Source organism: Pipistrellus hanaki (assembly GCF_964339955.1).
Source record: "Pipistrellus hanaki genome assembly, chromosome: 2".
Lineage (NCBI taxonomy): Eukaryota > Metazoa > Chordata > Mammalia > Chiroptera > Vespertilionidae > Pipistrellus > Pipistrellus hanaki.
The window spans coordinates 197803039-197826163 of record NC_140504.1 but is presented as its reverse complement, the minus strand read 5'-3'; the positions used below and the strand labels follow the sequence as shown (position 1 = coordinate 197826163).

Sequence of the window (23125 nt, the reverse complement as noted above, 5' to 3'; positions counted from 1 at the left end):
AGAACGGAAGTCCAGGGCCTGGCTCCGCCCCCATTTCCCTTTCTCATCTCATTGGTCGCCTTCTTCGTGGCCCCGCCCCCAAATGCCAGCGCTAAACCCTGCGCCTTTCAGGTGTTCCACCCCTGCGGGCGCGCCATGACGTCACGTCCGGCGTGGGCGACGGCGGCGTCTCCGCTCCGTAGTGTGGGCTGGGCACACACGGCCCCGGGCAGTTGGCGGGTGGGGCTGTGGCGTGGACGCGTCTGGAGTCGGTGGGGCCGGCGCAGGGAGGACCGGCCCGGGTGAGAAGGGCGGGGCGCGGGCGAGAGAGGGAAGGGCTGCGGCCGCCTTACGTCCGGCCGCTCGGGAGCCACGGGAGCGGCGTGGGCTTCGCTCACCCGTGTGCAGCCGCCGCCCTCCGCTGCTACGGGTCCTCTCGCTGCGCCAGGCCGATCAGTGCGTGCCGATCCGCTGCTCCTTTCCTCACACTTCAATTCCTTCCAGCAGCGCCCCTTGACCCTCCCCTGTGTCCCGCCAAGCCATACCTCGTCCCCTCACCTAGTCCCCTTGCGCCCCGCTACCCATTCTCTGGTCAACCCTAATATGGGCTGCTCACCGGGGAAGCCCCAGAGAAGCTTTCAGTCTGTTCCCGCCTCTGCATGCACACTCTAGTTCCCATCTGACTCTCGTGGTGCTAAATGTGACTGAGTAGAAGCCACCTCCCCTCTCCCACTTCGCAAATGCACGGGCTTTCTCTTTTACCCCCGGCTTGTGCTGGCCAGGGTGTCACTCCTGCCTCCTCCCCTCCAGACAGATCATGGATGGCTCCTTCATCCAGCACAGCGTGAGGGTCCTGCAGGAGCTCAACAGGCAGCGGGAGAAGGGCCAGTACTGCGACGCCACCCTGGCCGTGGGCGACCTGGTGTTCAAGGCCCACTGGAGCGTCCTCGCCTGCTGCAGCCACTTCTTCGAGGGCCTCTATGGGGTTGGCTCCGGGGGCAGCGTCGTCCTCCCGGCCGGCTTCGCGGAGATTTTTGGCCTCTTGCTGGACTTTTTCTACACGGGCCACCTCGCCCTCACGTCAGGGAACCGGGACCAGGTGCTCCTGGCAGCCAGGGAGCTGTGTGTGCCGGAGGCTGTGGAACTGTGCCAGAGCTTCCACCCCGCGCCCTCGGCGGGACCGGCACCGGGTGGCCAGGGGGGGCTGGAGAAACCGGCCCCCCGGGATGTGAGCAGCCACCCCAAGGAGCTGGCAGAAATGGAGGAAGAGGGAGCTTCCAGGGCTGCGGGTCACGTCCCCGGGGACCAGGAGCCCGGCGGCAGCACCAGCCCTCCGAGGCCGCAGCTTGGGCTGCCTGCTCTGACCGAGAGCCCGTCCCTGCGCGGGAAGCTCCAGCAGGCCCTCAAGCTGTGTCCCCCGGAGGACAAGGAGCCCGAGGATTGCAAAGCGCCCCCGAGGCCCTTGGAGGCTCAAGGTGCCCAGCTGCAGGGCGGGAGTAACGAGGTACCGAAGGCAGGGTGCTGGAGATGGGGGAAGGGGGCGTAGGGGGAGAGATTGGCACTTTTCTGGCATAAGCTGGGCCCCAAGGTAGAATCCCTGTTGTGTGGGCTTAAAACAGGCTTTTGCGAGACACGGGAAGCTGGCTTTGCCCTGCAGCCTCCGCTGCCCGTGGTTGCCAGCTTCTCGGCGTGGCGTGGGCAGCATCAGGGCCACAGGCCTCTCCCCAGGGCAGTGAAGTCCAGCTTCTTCCCGTTCCCCACGATGGCGCCCCTGCCTCAGGGCAAGATTCTGATGGGAACGGCCGCAGGCCTGGGGGCTGGTCTGCGGACGGCCTCGGGGGGCCTTGGGATGGAGCTGGCTGCATCCACCCCAGGGGCCCTGCTGATGAGCTGGGTGACACGCCTCCTCCTCCTGCCTCTTTAGTGGGAAGTGGTGGTTCAAGTTGAGGATGACGGGAATGGCGACTGTGTTTCTGAGACAGAGGCCGTGCTGACCAGGAGGAAGTCCAACGCGCTCAGAAAGCCCTGCCCTGCCGAGCCAGCCCTGAGCGCAGGTGCCCTGGCGGCCGAGCCCCCCGCCAACAGGAAAGGGACAGCGGTGCCGGTCGAGTGCCCCACCTGTCACAAAAAGTTCCTCAGCAAATACTACCTGAAAGTCCACAACAGGTAAACGCTCCGTGCTTCTGTTTGCTTTTCCTGCCTGCCAGTCCCACGTCGGGGCAGGGCCTGTGCTCCCTGCTTCTGGGCCATGAAGGGGGAGAAGACCCGCGTAATAAGGGAGTGAAAACCGGGTGGTGAGAGCCAGAGGGGGCCCTGGGCGAGGTGAGGCGGGAAGTGGCTCAGCCCCTCGCCCCCTGTGGCTTCTGGCAGGAAACACACTGGGGAGAAGCCCTTCGAGTGCCCCAAATGTGGGAAGTGCTACTTCCGGAAGGAGAACCTCCTGGAGCACGAAGCCCGGAATTGTATGAATCGCTCGGAGCAGGTGCGTGCTGCCCGGTGCGTGCTGCCCGGTGCGTGGGCCGGGCGAGCAGCCTCCGCCCTCGGGAGGGGCCCGCACACTTGGAGAGCCGCAGGGTTCCTGGATGCTGTCAGGTGGCTGCCTGGTGTTCCAGGTGGGAACACAGGTCCCGGAGTGGAAGGGACAGCCCAGGAGGCATTTGGGGTTTGCCTGCCAGGCCCCTGGGCTTTGGAGAAGGGGTACCATGGTGGGGGCTGCCGGCAAGGCCGCTAGGCCCCTGCCCCCCGCCTGCCGGGTCTGAGGGGCCTGGTGGGGGGTTTGGACAGTCAGGCTCAGGCAGGCAGGTTGCATGTTCCCTCTCCACCCTAGTGGCCCCTCCTCGGGCAGGCTCCTCCCAGCAGAGGGCAGAGGCCACCGTCGCTGGCAGAGGCGCCCGCTGATGCCGCCATGCTTGCCCCTCACACTGCCAGGTCTTCACGTGCTCCGTGTGCCAGGAGACCTTCCGCCGGAGGATGGAGCTGCGGGTGCACATGGTGTCCCACACGGGGGAGATGCCCTACAAGGTCAGGCTCGGCCTGTCCCCAGGACCCTCCCACTGGGTACCTCCCCCTGGCAGCTTCAGGGAGCCCCGCCTCCCCTGCCCATCCGGTGCCCCACACCTCAGGCTGGGCCACTGGTCCTTTTTGGCCCTTGTTTCTTGCCGTAGAGGGCAGGCTCAGCTCCTGCGGGTATGGCATGGGGCGCCTTCCCGGCGTGGGCGTCACCCAGGTCTCTGTCCCCCCACCACCCAGGGTGGCCGGGGCGGGTGCCCTGCCCTCTGGTGCCCGGGTGGGTGCGGCTGACTCAGGTGCCCGCGCCTGTCTTGCAGTGCTCCTCCTGCTCCCAGCAGTTCATGCAGAAGAAGGACTTGCAGAGCCACATGATCAGGCTGCACGGAGCGCCCAAGCCCCACGCTGTGAGTGCCCGGCGGGGCGGGGGCTGGGCAGCGTGCTCAGACGCTGGGCCTGGAGCTGCCCCGGGGGTGGCTGTGCGGTATCTGCCATGCGGGGTGTCCAGGGGGTGCGGGCTCCTGGGCAGCCCCGCCCTGCCCTCACCCTGCTCCGTGTCCGGCGCCTTCGGCCCTGCAGTGCCCCACCTGTGCCAAGTGCTTCCTGTCCCGGACAGAACTGCAGCTGCACGAGGCTTTCAAGCACCGCGGAGAGAAGCTGTTTGTGTGCGAGGAGTGTGGGCACCGGGCCTCGAGCCGCAACGGCCTGCAGATGCACACCAAAGCCAAGCACAGGTGGGGCTGCCCGGAAGGCAGAGTGCCCTCCACCCCGAGTGGTGCCTGCAGGGGCATCAGAGGGCCGAGCAGGTTTCCCAGGCAGAGGGGGAGGGGTTCCAGGCTGAGAAGGCTCGGTACCTCCCTGGGCAGGAGGTGGGGTCCCCGTGCTGGCACTGCCCAAGCCCTCCTCGCTGGTGCCTCGGCCCGGGCCCGGGCCCTCGGCTGCAGCGGAGTGAAGGGGCCCCTTCCCTGGGTGATGGCCCGTCCGTGTCCCCCACCGGACAGGAACGAGCGGCCCTACGTCTGCGAGTTCTGCAGCCACGCCTTCACCCAGAAGGCCAACCTCAACACGCACCTGCGCACGCACACGGGCGAGAAGCCCTTCCAGTGCCACCTCTGCGGCAAGACCTTCCGCACCCAAGGTGAGCGGGCCTCCCCGCACCCCCTCCCCGTCCCCGCGGGGAGCGCCCCGGCCGCCCCGCGCTGACGCGCCGCTCCCACAGCCAGCCTGGACAAGCACAACCGCACGCACACCGGCGAGCGGCCCTTCGGCTGCGAGTTCTGCGAGCAGCGCTTCACCGAGAAGGGGCCGCTGCTGCGGCACGTGGCCAGCCGCCACCAGGAGGGCCGCCCCCACTTCTGCCAGATCTGCGGCAAGACCTTCAAAGGTACCCGCCCCGCTGCCCCGAGTCCTGGCCGGGGAGCCAGGACTGCTGCCCACCGGAGCGGGACCCCGCTGGGAGAGGCCGGGCAGCCATGGCCTCTTGGCGGGGACCTCCCAGTCCCCATTGCGGTCGGGGGTGCCACCCAGCAGTGATAACGGCAGGGGCTCTCGTGTTTAGTCCTCGTCTCTCAAACGGGAAGAGGGGGGCGGTGGCAGCTCCGGTCCCATGCAGTAGTGACCGGAGGCGCTGTAGGTGGCAGGGCCCCGAGCAGCGTTAGAACCCGGGGACTCCAGCTCAGCAGGCCCTGCCAGGTCCCCGTTCCCGCCCTCTAACCCCCGTGGCCTCCCTCACAGCCGTGGAGCAGCTGCGCGTGCACGTGCGGAGGCACAAGGGCGTGCGCAAGTTCGAGTGCACCAAGTGCGGCTACAAGTTCACGCGGCAGGTAGGCCTGTCCCCCCCCCCCCCCCCCGCCCCCCGGGCCCCCGGCCCAGCCTGAGCCCTGCTCCCCCCAGGCCCACCTGCGGCGGCACATGGAGATCCACGAGCGCGTCAAGAACTACAGCCCGCGGCAGCGCAAGCTGCGGAACCTGGTCATCGAGGACGAGAAGGTGGTGGTGGTCGCGCTGCAGCCGCCCGCCGAGCTGGAGGTGGGCTCGGCCGAGGTCATCGTGGAGTCGCTGGCCCAGGGCGGCCTGGCGCCCCCGCTCCCCGCCCAGAGACTGTGCGCCGAGGAGGGCTTCCCGGGCGTCATGGAGCCCTCGCTGCTCATCACCGCGGCCATCCCCGAGGACTGTGACTCGTAGCCCCGGCCCCGGCCCTGGCCCCCTCCAATAAACCACGTGCTCCGCACTCGCTCAGCCCCTCCGCCGTCCGCCGTCTGTCCCCGTCCCGGCGTCTGTCCCCGTCCCGCCAGGCCGCGCTTTCCCAGCCCCCCGAGCAGACCGCAGGCTGAGCCTCTGCACCTGAGCCAGCCCTTCCCAGCTGCTCAGACCTCAGCAGGACACCCAGGCGGGCAATTTGGGGGCCACGCCTCTGGCCCAGGACAGTCACCCGTCTCCCGCCCCTCGTGTTTGTAGCGTGGGGAGAGGGCAGATCCACAGGAACAAGCTGACTTCCCTGAGCCCTGGGGTCAGCCCGTTGTCCCCCTGCCCCCATGGCCTCACTGGTTCCAGACTCCGCCCAGGGAGTGTGCGGCCGAGCATAATGGGCCTGAGCAGGCCGGCTCGTGGCCGAGCTCTCTGGACCCCGCTGGCCGCACACCGCCCAGAGGGAAGGGCCCGAGGCTGGTCAGGTGTCAGGAGGCCTGGGCGCAGACAGGCCCGCCCAGGTGAGAGGTCGCTGCCCTGTGACCCGGGGACGAGCGGGTGCTGCTCGGCACGGTGCAGGAGGCATCAGCGCTGACCCGGGCTAGTTCCTACCCGCTTCACGTGGTCTTTTATGGAACTAGCAGCAGCACATGCTTCATAGAGGGGGTAAGTGAGAGCCCCCGTTTTGCTATCACTGCTAGATAGCAACCCCCAGGCCTTCCCTGGGGCTGCTCTCAGGACGGCTCCCTCAGCCTGGCACTGGGGAGACGCTCTGTGCCAGCCCCGAAGTCAGTGTCGCCTCTGCTGCAGCCCCCACCCCGGGGAGGCGTCAGCCTGTGCGCCTCCAGCTGCCCCGGGCAGTGCTGCTGTTTGCAGGTGGTAACAGTGGTCGGGATACCCCCCTCCCCCAAACTGATCATGACCCCATGAGCCGGAAGCCCCTGGAGGGTTCCTGGAACAGCCGGCAGCATGCTGAGGCCTCCTGGTGGGGAACCCCCTCCCCACCTTCCCCTCCTTGGCCATGGGAGCTCAGGTAGTGAGCTCAAGTGCAATGACTGACACCCAATCGTGAGCTGCTCGAAAGTGCGGAAAAGGCAAACTGGCCTCAAAATGCCCTTCCCGGCGCAGGCACCGCCTTTCCCTTGGGCTCAGAAGGGCCTGCTTTCCAGCAGGTGATGCTCCTGAGCTTCTGGGCCCCAGGATTCCGTCCTCCCCGGGCACCCCACCCCGGTCCAGGTTCACCCACTGCAGAGCATCAGGCTGGACGGGGGGCGGGGCGAGGACCGCCCACAAGCAGGAGGGCGGCCAGCAGCAGCAGGCGGGGCCTGGACACTCCAGCAGGCCTCCCCCCCACTTCACACCTTGTCAATCAAGATGCGGAAGGGCCTTGCCCCTGGCCCTTCCCGCCCTGGCATGGCACACTGCCCCTGCCCAGCACTGGACGCCTCACACCTGGCCTCCGGCCCAAGATGCCAGCAGAGAAAAGGAATGACTCCAAGTGTATAGGAAACATTTTTATTTCAAAAAGTATCGAAGGCGCCCTAAAACCTTACAGCATTCTGGATGGGACATCTGCCTCCAGAACAGACAATAAATACGCACACCCCCGCCCTCGGGGCCGGCCTGGGTGCCAGGGGGAGGGTGGCTAGTCATAAATACAGAATACGCTGGGTCAGCATTAAATGCCATCCCGAGCTCATAACTTAATTCGTCTCGGAGACTGATAAAAGGGTGTGCCCCACATACAGTCCCACCCCGAGCTGGTCCAGCCCTCTGTCCCCAAGTCAGTACATTCATCTGCAAGTGGTGGGGGCTTCCCAGTCTGAACCCCAGGGCAGGGAGACCCCAGGGCAGGGCACACGTCTGAAGGCTCATTCTGATCCCGACCCCTATATGCCCGCCCTCTGTGGGAAGGCGGTGAGCTGTGGCCCAGCAGGTGTCTGGACACAAGCTCTAACCCTCGGCGATGACCACACGCAGCAGGGCCCGCCCAGCAGCCCTGGAGGCCACAGGCTTCCTCCCAAAGCCGGGGCCACTGGCCACGCGAGGTCTTCGGTGGCATCTGTGAGGTGCCGCCCCCTTCTCCTGGTGAGAACGTACATTCTTTCTCACTGGACGGGAGACCAACTCCAGCAGAGCTACACCGGGGCCCAGGGACAAGCCCACCCAATCCACGGAAATGCTCTACCCCGGAGAAACATGCCCTGAGCCCTGGGCGCCCACCTCCTGGGTCCCCCACCCCCCGCAGAGGCCTGCAACAGATCACAGGTAACTACTAGCCCTGCTCCCGCCGCCTCTTCAGCCCAAACTGCCTTTCAAACCGTGCAACCAACCCGAGGCCACGCTGCCCGGGCTGCTCCGAGACAGGGCTCCTGGCCACAGGCGAGGGCGTCAAGCCAGCTCCCGGGGGAGCCCGACCTTGGCCCCTGCAGGCTTCTCCCCACTGCACTGGGTCCGAACGTGGAGGCCTCGGAGCCAGGGTGGAGGGCGGAGGGCGGACATGCCAGCTGGTGGGGTGGGTGGTCAGGGACACCACCATCAGGCTCAGCCCAGGTGCATGGCACACTCAGCAGGCCCTCTGGGCTCCTCCACGGCCACATGTCCCACTGCCCTGCGCCCCTGGGTCCGAGCTCAGCTGCCGGAGGCCTGGCCCTGTGGAGTGTTTCTGTGCGCAACCCCCTTCATCCGGGGAACAGCCATCGCCTGCCTGATCCCCAATGCGTCCTGACCCCTTCACTCATCCCGAGTGGCTCTCCTCCCCGGAGTTGGGTGTGAGGGGGTGGCAGTGGGGAGGCGGGGGGCAGGGGTGGTGGCCTGAGGAGGCAGTCCTTCCTGGGCCGAGGGAGGGCCGTTCACGACGGCGTTGACCCCGCAGCTGTGACTCGGGGTCTGGATGCAGAAGGTCCCACCTGGTGAGCCCAGCCTGTCCTCAGGCTCGGAGGCGCTGGGTACCTGCATCGCGGCCCTCCCCGGGCCGGCCGGGGCTAGTGCAGCTCGCGGGGGCGCTCAGGCCGGCCCACGTCCACGTCGCCGGCGCTGCCGTCCAGCTCGAAGCCGCGCCCGCCCAAGGGCGTCTGCGGCATGAACTGGCGGAAGATGCTGACGCTGCCGTGCCAGAAGGTGGGCTCCGGGAGCCGGCCCACCACGCTCCAGGCCCGCGTCTCGGGGTCGTAGGCTTCCACCACGTCCGAGAGTTCAAACGTGTTGTCGTAGCCGCCCGAGACGTACAGCTTCCCGCCGAGGACGGCCAGGCTGCCTCCCACGTGCACCTGCGGGCGAGGGCAGCGGTGAGGGGGGCCGGCGCCCGGCCTGGCACAGCCCCCGCGGCCCCTTCCTGGAGGAGGCGCCTGGGACCCCGAGGAGGGGTGGCCTCGATGCTTCGGGAAGCGACGCCGGGAGCCGGGACCCGCCAGCACCTTTCCCACCCCCCACCCCGGAAAGGGGCTCCGCGCAGTCCTGGCCGTGCTCAGGGCGCTGCAGAGGCGCAAGCCTCCTGGGAGCAGCACCGGCCTCTTCGGCAGGTGCGGCCGGTCTCCCCGCCTGACAGAGGGGGCGCCGAGCCTCTGGGACGACCCGAGACTTGCGCCCTGTGCTTCCCACGCAGGCAGACTCACCTGATTCATAGACGGGATCTTGTCCCACTCGTTCTTCCCGGGGTTATACACGTCCACCTCGGCCGAGTCGTCCCTGTGGAGGGGAGGGGAGTAGGTGGCAGGGACTGGAGAGGAGGCTCCTCCAAGCCCCTCGCCTTTGGGGGCTTCTTTGGTGCAATCTGGCAGCCCTGCTTCCAGGCCCCACCCCCACCTCTGGCCCGGGTTCCGAGGTGCCTGCACTCAGCCTTTCTCCCTGAACCGGAAGATCACACCCTCAGGTTCCTAACCCTTCCCTACCACCAGCCCCGCACCAACCCATGGCCTCCCCTCGCTGCAGCCACCCTGCCTTTAGATCTTTAACTTATCGGGGTTCTTCCCACCCAATTCATCGTCCTCCTCCTCCTCCTCATCTTTCTGACGTGGGCTTGTGCCACCTCTCAGGCCAGCCTTCCGTGGCCGACCACCCGCTCACGCACCCCCACGTGGCCCGGACCGATCCTCGGCCTCACTGCGCTGCCAGCCCCATCGCACCCCGCCCACTGTGCGTCCTCAGCACAGCTGGGTAACCATGGCTACTGGACAGGAGGTGCCCCCGAGCCGCCCTTCCCTTTGGGGCCACCCTGATTGACACACGCCTGACCCCTGTACTAAAGGCCCAGGCACGGCCTTGGAAAGCGGAGACTCCCCAGAATAGAGCGATCACAGACAAGGCGGCGGCCGGCGGGCCAGACGGAGAATTTCAGGCCCGGCACCAGCGGCCACGGCCCCTGTAACAGAGCGGCCGGCCGGCCCCAATCACGCTCACTCACGGGCTGCAGAAATCTGCCAGTCCACACTTTCCACGCCATGACACGGTACTCTGGCCGGGCCGGTGTGGTGCAGTGGTTGAGCACTGACCCAGGCACCAGTCAGGGCACATTCCTGGGTTGCCGGCTTGATCCCCATAGAGGGTGTGCAGGAGGCAGCCTATAGATGTCTAGGTTTCTGTCCCCCTCTCCCTTCCTCCCTCTGAAATGAATAGAAACATACTTAGAAACAAACAAAATAGCTTTGATTTCCCCCCTCAAGTTACTTCCTCCTCTGTGGCCCGCACACACCACGGTGATTAACCCCGGAACCAGCAGGTCCGCCCCGAGCAGAAGCGGGGCCAGGTGGGCAGTGCTGCCAGCCCCTTGCTCCGCCGGGCCTCCAGCCAAGGAGCCGCTTAAATGGGGGCCGAGGTGACTCGCCAGGGGGGTGACTGGGGGGCCCTGCTCACAGCCAGGACGGGAGCAGGCGTGGGATGCGGCCCCGACCAGCCGCAGCCTCCCTGACACCCTCAAGAGCTGCCCCGCGGGTGGCGCTGCGAGCAGGGCGCGTGGCTCGCAAGGCCCCCAAGGGCACCACAGGGCCGCTCTGCGACAGACATTCAAGCACATCGGAGCGGGCGCTGCTGCACGTGGTGGGTCACGGCCGGAGCCCAGGACAACCGCTGCCTTTCCCGACCACTCACCGTCCCAGCCCGGCTGGGGGGGGGGGCCAGAGCTGGGCCCCCCTCCCCTAGCCCCCCACGCTTAGGTAAGCCCTCACGAAGGCCAACAATGCGGAGGCCCCACGTGGGGCAGCTGGGGAACGACAGTGATGGAGACGGAGGAGGAGAGCGCCGACGAGGTGGCCTTGGCGCACCTGCCCGGGCCCAGGGGCGGAGGACACTCTCAAAGGCACCAGCCGCGGAGGCTGGCTCTGCTCCGAGGTATTTATAGTCTCCCCGCCCCTCGGAGGACACCGGCTCCCGGAGGGAGAGCGGGGGAAGGGTCAGACGGTGACTGACAGGGGACGCGGGGCGGCAGGTTCCAGGGCTTTCTCGGAGCAGCCCCCAGGCTCCGGCCACGGAGATGCACGGTCCCTGGGCCGCGTGCAAGCAAGGCCCCTGCCTGGGTGTGCTCACCAGAAAGCCCGGGGGCGAGGGGGGCAGCTCAGATGGCTCGAGGCTTGGGGGTGGATGGGGGAGCTTCTGAGGCTCCCAAAGGGCATGCTGTTCATTCGGTCCCCTCCCTCCTGGTCCGTGTGCGCAGGGCCAGGGAGGGGGGCGGCGGGGACACAGCACACAGCTGTGCGCAGCGGGCAGGGTGCTGGCCCCGGGGCGCCCACCTGCCTGCGGCGGTGGCACGTGGCTGTGACTAGTCACCGAGGCCTGTGGGTGCTGCCACGCTGCGGTGGCTCCACAGGGACCTGGCTCCCTCGTTTCGCACCTTGTCCGGCCACGGGAAGACCGTGGCAGTAAGGCCCCTGCCCGCAGGCCTTTCCGCCATCTGTGACACCGGATGACCAAGGGGCCCACCTGATGGGCCAACCATGCCAACCTCCAGGAAGCAGGCAACACAGCGCCCAGCAGGTCCAGGCCAGCGAGTGCTTCTGCTGCCCTCAGCCCCGCAGCAGCAGCCGGTCAGCACCGGGCCCTGCCCGGTCCGGAGCGGCCGCAGGGCCCTGACAACAGCATTCGTTGGGCCCTCCCGGTGCCAGGCCAGGCAAGGAGGGGACACACAGACCCAGAACCGGCAGGAGAGCACTGGCCACAGAAGGGGGCGGGGCAGTCCAGCCACCTGGCCGCTGCCCCACCTGCCTGAGTGGGGCGGACATCGTTCAGTGAGCAAAGGGAAGTTCTGTCAAGACCACAAGTTCGCCAGAACCGGTTTGGCTCAGTGGATAGAGCATCGGCCTGCGGACTGGAAGGTCCCGGGTTTGATTCCGGTCAAGGGCATGTGCCTTGGTTGTGGGCACATCCCCGGTGGGGAATGTGCAGGAGGCAGCTGATTGATGTTTCTCTCTCGTCGATGTTTCTAGCTCTCTATCCCTCTCCCTTCCTCTCTGTAAAAAATCAATAAAATATATTTTTAGGAAAAAAGAAAAGACCACAAGGTCCCCCAGGTCTCCAGTGTCCACAGTGTCCCCTGGTCTGAGGTTCAGAATCCCTCTCCACAGGACAGGGTGCTTCCAACGAAGGCCTTCGGGGCGCCCCCAGGGGGAGGTCCAGGCAAAGGGCTTCATCCATTTAGCGCCTCGAAGCTCCCCGGAAGGACCCAGCTCCACCCGGGACCCCATCCCCACGGAAGCCCAGCAGCCCAGACACCGCCGTCAGCAGGGGCTGCAGGTCAGAAGGACCAGCCCGGCCCCCAGCCCGCCTGGTCTTCGCGGCGAGAACCGGACGAGGCGCTTCGCACGGGCCCGGCCCCGGGACTCACCTGACGAAGTACATGAGTCCGTTCAGAGTCACCGTCTTGGGGGCGAAGGACCAGGGCGGCAGCGGGCCGCAGTCCACCAGCGACCAGACGTCCGTGTCGGGGTCGTAGCACTGCATCACCATGGTGTCCTTGCCGGCCAGAGAGCCGATGGCGTAGAGGCGGCCGCGGCAGGCCGTGGTGGAGCAGTTGTCCATGGGGTAGGTCATGGGCTGCAGCGCCTCCCAGGAGTCGCTGGCGTGGTCGTAGCGCTCCGTGCTGTCCGCCGCCACCACGTACAGCAGCCCGTCCAGCACCGAGGAGCTGTGGTACTCGCGGGCCCTGAGCATGGGCGCCACCTCCGTCCACTCGTTCACGCTCGAGTTGTAGCGCCACACGCAGTCGTACAGCCGGGAGCCGTCCGACCCGCCTGCCAGGACACGCAGGGCAGCAGTCAGCGCCCGCCCACCCGCCCGCGGGGTGAGTCACCCGCCCTCGCCTTCCCGGACGCCCCAGAGGGCACCTCCGCGGGACTTTGATGTCAACACATGGCCTCCTGCGCCTGGGCCTGGGGCTTCTGGCCGGCCGGGGCGATGCAGACTGACCAGGCTCACTGCCCGAGGTGCCGGCTTCCTGCCACACACACCCCGCCAAGCCCTGTGGCCAAGCAAAGGCCCTGGGGCCACCGTTGTAAGTAAACAACCTGGGTCTGGACCCACCTACAGGTCCAGCTCCTCCACTGGACCAGGGCATCCGGCCTCAGAGTCGGTTCTCCTGGGGACACGGCCCGGAGCGGGCTGCACAGGGACTTGTTCCCCGAAGTCTAGGCGGCCTGGCCACCCCCACTTCAGGCCGCAAGCCGGAAACCCAACCCGGAACGAAATGCCGAGGGGCCGTCCGAGCGCCAGTTCCTGACTTAGGAAAAACTCATCGAGGTGTACAAACACAGGGCGGGGCCGGGGTAGGCTTACAGCCCTGACCGGTTTGGCTCAGAGGATGGAGCATCGGCCTGCGGACGGAAGGGTCTCAGGTTCCATTCCGGTCAAGGGCATGTACCTTGGTTGTGGGCACATCCCCAGTGGGGGGTGTGCAGGAGGCAGCTGATTGATGTTTCTCTCTCACCCATGTTTCTCTCTCTCTCTCTCCCCTTTCCTCTCAGTAAAAAAAATCAATAAAATATGTTTTAAAAAAAGGACAGCTTTACAGTTGAATCCACTTTCCAATACAAGATTAATAAATAATGACCAGAATAAACTTTCCCACGCAGACAACTGTCAAACTCCTTTCCCCCACCCGGCTTACACATCCTCCTCCGTCTACAGTTCCAGAAAGAGCGGAAACAAAACAAGCATCAAAGCCCAACGGCACTGACTGTAATCACGAAGTAAACAAGTCCACCCAGGACCTCGGCGGACCCCGGGGTGAGGGGGACACCGGGGTGAGGGGACCCCGGGACCCGGGGGCTGCATTCCCTGCCCCCCCCCCCCCCCCCCCCCCCCGGCTGGCGCCACGGGCAGCGCAGACGGGACATTCTATCCGGCTGGCGGCCCTGGGCTTTTCAAAGGGAGGAATGGAGTCGGCCGGCGGCGGGCCTTCTTCCTTCTAGGGGAGAACCGCGGCGCTGCCCCGTGAAATTCCCGACGGGCAGCTGCCGAGGACTGCCACCTGTCCAGCCAGAGGATTAGCTGCTCAGCTGGGACTCAGGGCGTGCAGTGAGGGCCAGCTGACCGCTCTGGGAGGGAGTTCCCGGCCAGGCTTGGGGGCGGGGGCCTGGCTCCCAAACGCAGGGCCGGCCTCAGCCTGCAAAGGGGCCGGTTCTGGGGGCTGGCCGCAGAGGCTGGCCCCGAGCTGCGGGTCAGGAAGCTGTGGCCACAGGCTTCCCCCTGGTCAGCTCCGAGCCCACAGGGACCCCGCCGTCTCAGAGCGACTTTCTCCCGCCCGGCCAGGCCCAGCCCACAGCCTCCCCGAGCCCAGTGCACGCCAGCCGCCGGCTCCTTTCCTTATATAGTCCTCGCCGAGACCACCCCTCCTCACCGCACGCGAGGAGGTGGCCTCCGTCTGCGCCAAGATTTATCCTCAATAAAGAATGTGGGAGAAGCCGGCGGGCCCGCCCAGCATGACTCGGCAGTGTTTTGGGGTTTGAGCCAAGTCCCTGCAAGAAAACCTCCCGGCATGTGACTCTGTTTACAGTCACTGGGCAGCGCGCAGCCTAAACACCATGTGACACCAGCTCAGCCCCGGTGCCGGGCCAGGGGCGCCGGGTCAGGGGGACCGAATGCCAGCCCCGCGGCCCTGAGGCCGGGCGGGAGAAGGCCCCGGGAGGGGCAGGATGTGTCACAGGGCGGCGGCCGGCCTGTCGCTGGGTTCCCTCGGGATGAAAGAAAGCACCCATTGTGCGGGGTGAATGGCCCAGTCTCTGCCAGCCCAAAGGGGGGAGTGACGCTTCCTGGGGAAAATTGTGGGCTCCCCGGAGAGACACCCACACCCGGCAGCTGTGTGTCCCGCTCACACGGGAGGCCCTTCTTTTAGGCGGAGAGGACCGGGTTCGAGGACCGGCTTGGGAGGAACCGCCGTCCAGCTGGAGGGGACGGGCAGTGCCCGCTGGGCGCGGTGCCCGGTCCGGGTTCTGCGGGTTTCCCGGTCCAGGTTCTGCCGGTTTCCGATGAGGCAGGCCCGCTCCCAGGGGGGCGCAGGAGGCCAGCCCCGGGGACCCCAGGGGCAAGGGCGGTCGGCCGGCTGAGTCCCCCCGCCGGCCCACTCACCCGTCACGTAGATGTCGTTGCCCAGCGCCACGATGCTGTAGCCGCCGCCCAGGTGGTCGGGGAACTCGGCCAGGTAGCGCCACTGGCCGGTCTGCGGGTTGTAGCAGTCCACGGTGACCAGCTCGTCGCAGTCCTGGTCGCAGCCGCCCACGAGCACGAGGATCTCGGCGAGGCCGGTGGAGGGGCGCGGGCGCATGCGGGGGCAGGGCCCGCGGTCGTGGCGGTCGTAGCGCGCCGCCTGGAAGTCGCGCGCCTCGCGCAGGAGGCGCAGGCAGGGCGGGCAGCGCGCCAGCAGCGGCTCGGCCTCCACGTGCGCCAGCAGGTAGAAGCGGCGCACGAAGGGCAGGCGCACGGCCTCCAGCAGCTGCGGCCAGTGCGCGGCGCGGCGCGGCGGGTCGGCGCGCACCCAGCGCAGCGCCAGCTGGAAGGCCGCCTCCTCCTTGGGCACGCACAGCCCGTCGTCGCGCAGGTAGCGCAGCAGGCGCGCCAGCGGCAGCCGCTCCAGCTGCTCGGCGCCCAGCTCGCCCACGTGGCGCAGGATGAAGCGCTGCGCCGCGCTCGCCAGCCCCGCGCAGCTGAAGGCCTCGGCGAAGTCCTGCATGTCCAGGCAGTTGGCCAGGTCGAGCTGCTGCTGCAGGAAGGCGCCGCACGCCTCCTTCACGGCCGGGAACTGCAGCAGGTCGGCGGCGCGCAGCAGCGGCTCGGCGTTGTCGCCGCTGACGGCCACGCGGCCGGTGTAGCTGAAGTCCAGCAGCAGCTGCAGCGTGTCGGCCGGCACCCCGTGCAGGCGCACCCGCTCGGCGCGGCTCTCGCGCAGCTGCCCGGCGAACATGGCGCGGAAGTAGGGGCTGGCGGCCGCCAGCACGGCGCGGTGCGCCGGGAAGTCGCGCCCGCCCGCCGCCTCCAGCGTCACGTCCAGGAACTTGCGCTCGGCGCGCAGCTGGCTCAGGCCGCGCAGCAGGCTCAGCGCGTGCGCCGGGTCCGAGAAGGGCAGCACGGCCAGGGGCGCCGGCCGCTCCATGGCGCGGGCTGGGGGCGCGGGCGCGGGCGCGGGGCCGGGCCGGCGGGACAGACGCGGCGCGGCCGGCGCGGCGACTATAAATACGGCTCCGCGGCCTCCGGGGGGCGGGCCCGGGGGCGGGGCGCCTCCGGCTCCGCCCACTTAACCCCTCGGGGCCCGTCGCCCCGCCCAGCCGGCCGGTCCCTCCCGCCCCCGCCCGGCTGAGTCAGCGCCGCCCGCGCCCGGACAGTGTTGTCTCCGGGCGGCCCTGCGCGCCGGGATGGGCCTCCGGCTGCCCCCGCCCCCGGCCGCTGAGCAAACCCCGGGGCGGGGCGGGGCGGGGCGGGGCGGGGGGAGCGCGGCGCCCGGACCGCAGCGCCCCGTCCGAGCCAGACTGCCCGCTGCGCCCGCCCGGCCCGGGCCGCGGCGCCCGGAGCTTCGGAACTTTATTCCGCCGGTTAGTCCTCAGGGCGCTGCTGCCCCGCCACGGGGCACCTCAGCCGGCGGGATCGGGACGGCGGGGCCGGAGCGGGACAGCCCTCCGGCCCGGAGGCGGCTCTTGGCGGGGCTCGCTGCGCGCTCCGGCCGCGGCTCCAAACTTGACTCCCGGCTCCGGGACCGCCGTCAGCCTCGCGGCGCGGTTTCGGTTTCCGATTCGGACTCAGGTTCCGGAGCGGCTCCGGAGGGGCCGGGCCTGCCCTGGGCTCGGACACCCTGGACGCCGGCCCCCCGCCTCCTCCCCCGGCGGTGGACGTGGGGAAGGCAGGCAGGGGACGGAGGGTAGGAGAGAGCCCTAAGGGTAATAGTTAAACAAACAAACAAACAAAATACCAAACAAATAAAGCACTGGGAAACCATTCCGGAGGAAAAAAAGCAGCTTTCCTGTTCCAAAAGGGGACACGGGGGCCCGGGGACAGGGCCCTCAGCTCAAGGTCAGAGGGGAGCCCTCTGCTTACAGAGCAGGAGTGCGGCCTGCAGTGGCTTCAGTCGCTGGTGGGTGACGGAGGGAGAAACCTGTCTCAGTCAGAAAGGAATCTGTCTTGTTTGGGTTCCAGCAGCCACAGCACCGGCCGGGCTGCGCTCCCACCGGCAGAGGAGGCGGCCCCGGCTTGCAGAGCGGTTCCTGGAACGTGTGCTGTGAGTTTTACACAAGATCCCTCGGTCGCCGGCAGCCTCTGGTTTTGCACATGAAACCTGAGTTTTGTATTTAATAGTTTCCCACCCCCTCGCCCTGTGAGCGTCACAAAAACGTTCCTGCCCTAGCCGGTTTGGCTCGGTGAATAGAGCGTTGGGCTGCGAACTGAAAGGTCCCAGGTTCAGTCCCTGTCAAGGGCACAAGCCCAGGTTGTGGGCTTGATCCCCAGTGGGGGACTTGCAGGAGGCAGCCGATCCCTGATTCTCTCTCATCGTGGGTGTTTCTCTCTCCCTCTCTTCCTTCCTCTCTGAAATCAATAAAAATACATTTTAAAAATATATAAATATTCCGGATGAACCCTCCAGCCGCCCGCCCCGGGAGTGGCTGTCATTGCTTGCTTCCAGCCCAGGGTGCACAGCTCTTGCGAAAGGCATCTTGTTTTCATTGCGGGCCTGCAGGAGAGCTGCGGCTCTCCCGCTCCGGACTTTCTCCCTGTCTGACTCCCAGCGGGGAGCACAGGCCTGAGGAGGAGAGCAGGCAGGTACCAGCGCTGCCGTTGCCCATAGAAGGCCTGTTCACACGGCCAGGAGCGGCTGCAGCATTCCTGGCCCAGGAGCTGGCCAATCGCGCCCTCGCAGGGCCCTGTGACCAGCAGCTGAGTAGCAGGAAGTGGGACGTTTGCAGGGAAAAGTACTGAGGTCCCTGGGGTCAGACAGAACGCGCCCACCTTGTATGAATCGTCTTTCTGAAACCAGTCATGGCTCCGTCGTTAAGAACTGAGTCCAGTCATGGGCTATTTCAGCAAATCGTGTTTGAGTCTGACTGGGAAGGATAATGTCGATACTTATTGAAATGGAAAGATGTCCACGCTGTAGGGTCAAGTGGAAAAATGTCACCCACGATATGACCCAATGTGTTACGTTCAGATCTTACAAAAACTTGTGAAGGTGACGTTTTCTCTGGGTGGTACTAAATACATAACCTGTGCATTCAAGAAAGAATACAAGTTCAAAATAAAATTTAAAAATCCAGTTATGGGGGGGAGCTATATTATTAATATCTCAGACCTAGGAGACAAGTATTTGAAACCAGGTGGGTATACCTAAGTCAGTAAATGAATGTGGTTAGGAAAGAAAGGAACAGATTTAGACGTACCAGCTGTTTGGAATTTTTAATGACCTACCAATCCGGTGTGCTCTCTAGTTTTGTATTGTGTGTTTTGTTTTGTTTTTCTCTCGTCAATCTCCTAAGGTCAGCACGGAAGTGTGAGAAATTCACTCATTGCTGTATGACAGTGTGACAGACACAGTCAGCAAACTGTATTAATTATTAATTAAGGGGACGTGCATCCTTCAGACGGCACCCAGCCCCTGGCCGCACTGGAACGCTGCTGCTACTGTATTGTTTGGTGGCGAAGATGTTAACATTTGCCAAACAATAGTTTTTGTTTTTTCCATTTTTTTTTTCTCCTCTTAAGATTTTTTAATTGATTTTTAGAGAGAGAAGAAGGGCGAGGGAGTGAGAAACATTGATGTGAGAGAGAAACACCAGTCAGTTGCCTCCTTATGCTCCCTACTAGGGATCAAGCCTGCAAGCCTGGCACGTGCCCTGACCGGGAATCAAACCAGCAACGATGTGGTGCGCAGGATGACGCCCAAACAGTGGAGTCACACCAGCAGGACGATCCTTCCCAGCTTTATTGAAAAATAATGGGCACAGGCAATCGTGGTGGGGAAATGTTTGTATTGAGTGGTTAAACTTCAGCCATGCAAGTTTACCTTTTTTAAAAGGAGGAAATCATCTTTGCCTAAGTAACTTCTTTATGATAGTGTAATTTAACAAAAGATGGTACTATGGCCGAAACCGGTGTGGCTCAGTGGTAGAGCGTCGGTCTGCGGACTGAAGGGTCCCAGGTTCGATTCTGGTCAAGGGCAGGTACATCGGTTGCGGGCACATCCCCAGTGGGGGTGTGCAAGAGACAGCTGGTCGATGTTTCTCTCATTCACGTTTCTAGCTCTCTATCTCTCTCCCTTCCTCTCTGTAAGAAATCAATAAAATATATTAAAAAAAAAAAAAGATGGTGCTATGCAATTTTGAAAATCCAAACTACTTAATTTGGGTATTTATTTTTAATTTTTATTGGATTTTGGAGGGAAGAAGGGAGAGAGAGGAACGCTGACCTGCTCCGCTTACCCACGTACCCACTGGTTGACTCCTATCAGCCCTGACCCGGAGATATTTCCATTCTAATTTTAGGTGGCGGGACAAGAAGTGCGGAGATCGTTTTAAAGGCTGTTGTTATTTTTTCTTTCTTTTCCTTGGGGAACATTTGGGAACACATACCTTAGCATTTAGTCAAAAACAGACTCCACCTTTTCTTCCTATGAGACACGGATTTTTTCCTGATTCTGGGCTGCCTACCAGGTGGAGTGTAATACACTAATTATACATAAACTTTTCTCATTAAGGAATTTTACAGTATTCTCTATCCATTAAGTGCTTTATTATATGTAAATGAGATACTATAAGCGACAATATTTACGGTGTTTGGCACACGGTGTTGCTATTAATTTTTATATTTTTTCCTGTAGGAACCATAAGAAATGGATGTGAGCCTTACCTGGCTGGTGTGGCTCAGTAGACAGAACTCTGGCCTGCGGACTGAAGGGTCCCGGGTTCCATTTTGGTCCAGGGCACATGCCCAGGTTGTGGGCTTGATCCCCAGTAGGGGGCTGTGCAGGAGGCAGGCAATCACTGTCTCTCTCTCTCTCATCATTGATGTTTCTATCTCTCCCTTCCTCTCTGAAAATCAATAAAAATATATTAAGTGAAAAATAAAAAGATCTATAACAAAATAAAATAAAAATAAAAAGGGAGTTTGGATGGATAGCCCTGAAGAATATCAGGCTAGATGGTGGGAGTGTTTTTTAAAAAAATGCATTTGATTCTTCTCTGTATAGGTTACTTTCCTCAGTGTAAGAAAAGTTGACAGCTGAAACTGGTGTGGCTCAGTGGATAGAGTGTCGGGCTGCAGACTCAAGGGTCCCAGGTTTGCTTCCGGCCAAGGGCATGTACCTTGGTTGTGGGCACATGTTTCTTTCTCATCGATGTTTCTAACTCTCTATCCTTCTCTCTTCCTCTCTGTAAAAAAATCAATAAAATATATTGAAAAGAAAAAAATAAAAGTTGACAGTATATAATTTAGGAGTTATTTATTAATGGTTTTATTTGTTTTAATCCTCACCTGAGGATATTTTTCTATTGAGTTTTAGAGAGAGTGGAAGACAGAAGGAAGGACAGAGAGAAACATTGATGTGAAATGCATCGATTGCCTCCTACATGAGGCCCCAGGCCTGGGAGGGGCCTGCAACCTGCAACCAATGTGCCCCTTGGAATCCAACCCAGGGACCATTCACTCCGCAGGCCAAGGCTCTGCCCCCGGGGCCCAAACGGCTCGTGTTATTTATTTAAAAGCAAGCAAGAAGTCACTGGCTGCAGCAAAAACACACCTAGGGCAATGAAATGAGGTCGGGCATAGGGGAGGCCACAGGAGAGCTTGGCTGGGCTGCTTTAGCTCACTGGGAAGTGGGGGCCTTGCAGACAGTTCAGGGGTTCCCCCCAGGGCTCCCTCGGTTGTAAATCTCATGGGGTCGCTCAGAGATTAGGGGATATGTGCCTGGTGGGGGGGAGGGGATGGCATGGGAGTGCTATTAATGATTTTAAGTTTTATCAAGACAGTAGTCAAGGTACTAAAAGTTGAAATAATATATATATATACACATGTATATTAATATATTTTTATTAATTTTTTACAGAGAGGAAGGGAGGGGGATAGAGAGTCAGAAACATCAATGAGAGAGAAACACCAATCAGCTGCCTTCTGCACACTCCTCACCCGGGATGTGCCCGCAACCAAGGTCCATGCCCTTGACCGGAATAGAACCTGGGACCCTTCAGTCCGCAGGCCTACGCTCTATCCACTGAGCCAAACTGGTCAGGGCTGAAATAATATTTTGATGGATTTTCATTCTTTTCCTCTCCTGGAAATGGAAGTGAGAAAGGCAGGAAACTGAGGGTAGAAAAAAAATTCCGTAAGAATATTAAGTCCTGCCAGTAGCTCAGTTGGTTGGAGCATTGTCCCCATAGGCCAAGGCTGAGGGTTCGATCCTGGTCAGGACACATACAAAAATCAACCAATGAGTTCTTAACTGAGTGGAACAAAAAACATCCGTTTCTTCCTCCCTTCTCTCTCTCTCTCTTAAAAAACAACAACAAACAAAACAAAACAAAAAGCTGCAACACCAGACAATAATTTCAGGGAAAATAAACCCTTGGTTAAGTTCACGTCCACACTCAAACACAGAGGGACAGAGGGCGGCGCAGCCCTCCCTGACACAGCGCCGGTGAGCGTTAGGAAGGTGAGGCTATATTTGGTAACCAGATGGAAATAACTACCTTCTCAAGTTACTTACTGGGAAACCGTGGTATTCTCAGTATTTTTAAACTTGTCACAACCTGTGCTAATGTTGGCTTTTTTCTTCCTCTTTCCTAAGAAACAATAATCATCTGAGAATTAGCATTCAAGCAGGAGGTGTAATTTATTTTTAAAAGCATAAAAAAATAAAAAAATCATAAACTCCGAGGGCCTGGCTATTGTGGCTCATGCTCTTGCCTGAACCCAGGAATTCAGAGGTGCCCCGGGGCCGGGAGCGCGCAGCACCCCCGAGAAATAAACCTACACTGCGGATACACTGGGGACACCCAGGCCTGTCGGCCCCAGAGATCCGCTTCGTTATCCATGCATTATGCCACTGAGTGTGAGGCAATTACTGGCGTTAGAGTCCTTTTTTTTTTTTTGAGTTTAGGGACTGGATGGTAAGTATTCTTTTTTTAAAATACTTTTAAATATATATGTATATTTTGCCCTAACCGGTTTGGCTCAGTGGATAGAGCGTCAGCCTGAGGACTGAAAGGTCCCAGGTTCGATTCCGGTCAAGGGCATGTACCTTGGTTGCAGGCACATCCCCAATGGGGGGGTGTGCAGGAGGCAGCTGGTGGATGTTTCTCTCTCATCGATGTGTCTAACTCTCTATCCCTCTCCCTTCCTCTCTGCAAAAAAAAAATCAATTGAAAAAAAATCGCCAGCAGTGCTCTTCACCTGAAATAGTCCAGTTGCCTCTTTAAAAAAACAAAAACAAAACATATATAGTATATGTATATTTTAATTTCAGAGAGGGAGGGAAAGGGAGAGAGATAGGAACATCAATGGTGAGAGAGAGCCATCGATCGGCTCACTCCTGCACTGGAACCAGAAACTAGGGCGTGTGCCCTTGACAGGAATCAAAGCCGGGACCCTGCAGTCCGCAGGCCGACGCTCTATCCACTGAGCCACACCAGCCAGGGCGGTAAGCATTAATTCTGTACCTTCTCCAAAGGGTGACGTTTCTAAGGGAAATAAAGGAAGGAGAGACAAAGAGGGTCCTTCTCCATGACGTTTCCTGTTTCACGAGAGCAGCAGTGTCAGCGGGTGTGCCACGGCCCACTGGTGTGCCGCCAGAGCTTTGAAAACGTGCAGTGCCTGCCCTGGCTGGTGTGGCTCCATTGGCTGAGCGTCTTCCCATGCACCGAGAGGTCACCAGTTCAAGTCCAGGCCAGGGCACAGGCCTGTGTTTCGGGCCTGATCCCTGGTAGGGGGCGTGCAGGAAGCAAACAATCGATGTTTCTCTCCCTTTCCCTTCTTCTCTCTAAAAATCAATCACATCAAATAAAAAGCAAAACAAAAGATGCAATTACCTGTTTAGTCAGAGGGTGATCTCTTTTCTCTTAGACTGTCAAAAGCACCAGCCCTGGCTGCTGTGGCTGTTAGTTGGGTGTCACCCAGTACACCAAAGGGTTGCCAGTTGGATTCCTGGTCTGGGCACATGCCCAGGTTGCAGGTTTCATCCCTGGTATGTGTGTGTGTGTGTGTGTGGTGTGTGTGTGTGTATGGTATGTGTGTGTGTGTGTGTGTGGCGGGGGGATTAGTTGCAGGAGGCAGCTAATTGGCATCTCTCTCTCCCTCTCCCTTCCTCTCTCTAAAATATATATATATATATATATATATATATATATATATATATATATCTCCAATATTGTAATAGCTGTCTGGTGTGAATGCATTAGAGCAGGGGTCCTCAAACTTTTTAAAGTGGGGGCCAGATCACGGTCCCTCAGAGAGCTGGAGGGCCGGACTATATGAACTACTAATTCCTACTGTAACACCTCGG

At 61.9% G+C, this 23125-nt stretch overlaps 2 protein-coding genes across 9 annotated transcripts; one reads left to right on the top strand and one right to left on the bottom strand.

Moving 5' to 3' along the window:
• The first annotated feature begins 137 nt into the window (after positions 1 to 137).
• Positions 138 to 5428, top strand: ZBTB48 (zinc finger and BTB domain containing 48). 8 transcript variants are annotated; one of them, XM_084875795.1, is made up of 11 exons: positions 138 to 281; positions 790 to 1454; positions 1962 to 2145; positions 2350 to 2461; positions 2908 to 3000; positions 3306 to 3392; positions 3565 to 3719; positions 3987 to 4123; positions 4209 to 4369; positions 4720 to 4808; positions 4879 to 5428. In XM_084875795.1, the coding sequence occupies exons 2-11, from the start codon at positions 797 to 799 to the stop codon at positions 5198 to 5200; spliced, it is 1998 nt and encodes a 665-aa protein (XP_084731921.1). In that variant the 5' UTR covers positions 138 to 281; positions 790 to 796; the 3' UTR covers positions 5201 to 5428. The 8 variants fall into 8 exon arrangements, with proteins under 8 accessions (XP_084731921.1, XP_084731918.1, XP_084731917.1 ...); XM_084875792.1 differs by having other exon boundaries at positions 790 to 1483; positions 1958 to 2145; XM_084875791.1 differs by having other exon boundaries at positions 790 to 1483; positions 1904 to 2145; positions 3602 to 3719; positions 4205 to 4369.
• A 1245-nt stretch (positions 5429 to 6673) lies between these two features.
• On the bottom strand, positions 6674 to 15843 carry KLHL21 (kelch like family member 21). Its single transcript, XM_084875798.1, has 4 exons — positions 14725 to 15843; positions 11987 to 12392; positions 8787 to 8859; positions 6674 to 8441 (listed from the first exon to the last, which is right to left on the bottom strand). Exons 1-4 carry the CDS (start codon positions 15743 to 15745, stop codon positions 8157 to 8159), a joined length of 1785 nt encoding a protein of 594 aa, XP_084731924.1. The 5' UTR covers positions 15746 to 15843; the 3' UTR covers positions 6674 to 8156.
• Between the last annotated feature and the right edge of the window lie 7282 nt (positions 15844 to 23125).

What these genes read in the sequence shown, in the direction of transcription:
- ZBTB48 (XM_084875788.1), top strand. Translation starts at nt 797, where the DNA reads ATGGATGGCTCCTTCATCCAGCACAGCGTGAGGGTCCTGCAGGAGCTC. An exon ending in TGCAGGGCGGGAGTAACGAG is followed by an intron (nt 1,484 to 1,903) that starts GTACCGAAGGCA and finishes CTGCCTCTTTAG; the next exon opens with TGGGAAGTGGTGGTTCAAGT. An exon ending in CAAGACCTTCCGCACCCAAG is followed by an intron (nt 4,124 to 4,208) that starts GTGAGCGGGCCT and finishes TCCCACAGCCAG; the next exon opens with CCTGGACAAGCACAACCGCA.
- KLHL21 (XM_084875798.1), bottom strand. Translation starts at nt 15,745, where the DNA reads ATGGAGCGGCCGGCGCCCCTGGCCGTGCTGCCCTTCTCGGACCCGGCG. An exon ending in CAACGACATCTACGTGACGG is followed by an intron (nt 12,393 to 14,724) that starts GTGAGTGGGCCG and finishes GTGTCCTGGCAG; the next exon opens with GCGGGTCGGACGGCTCCCGG. An exon ending in AGATCCCGTCTATGAATCAG is followed by an intron (nt 8,442 to 8,786) that starts GTGAGTCTGCCT and finishes CCTCGCCCGCAG; the next exon opens with GTGCACGTGGGAGGCAGCCT.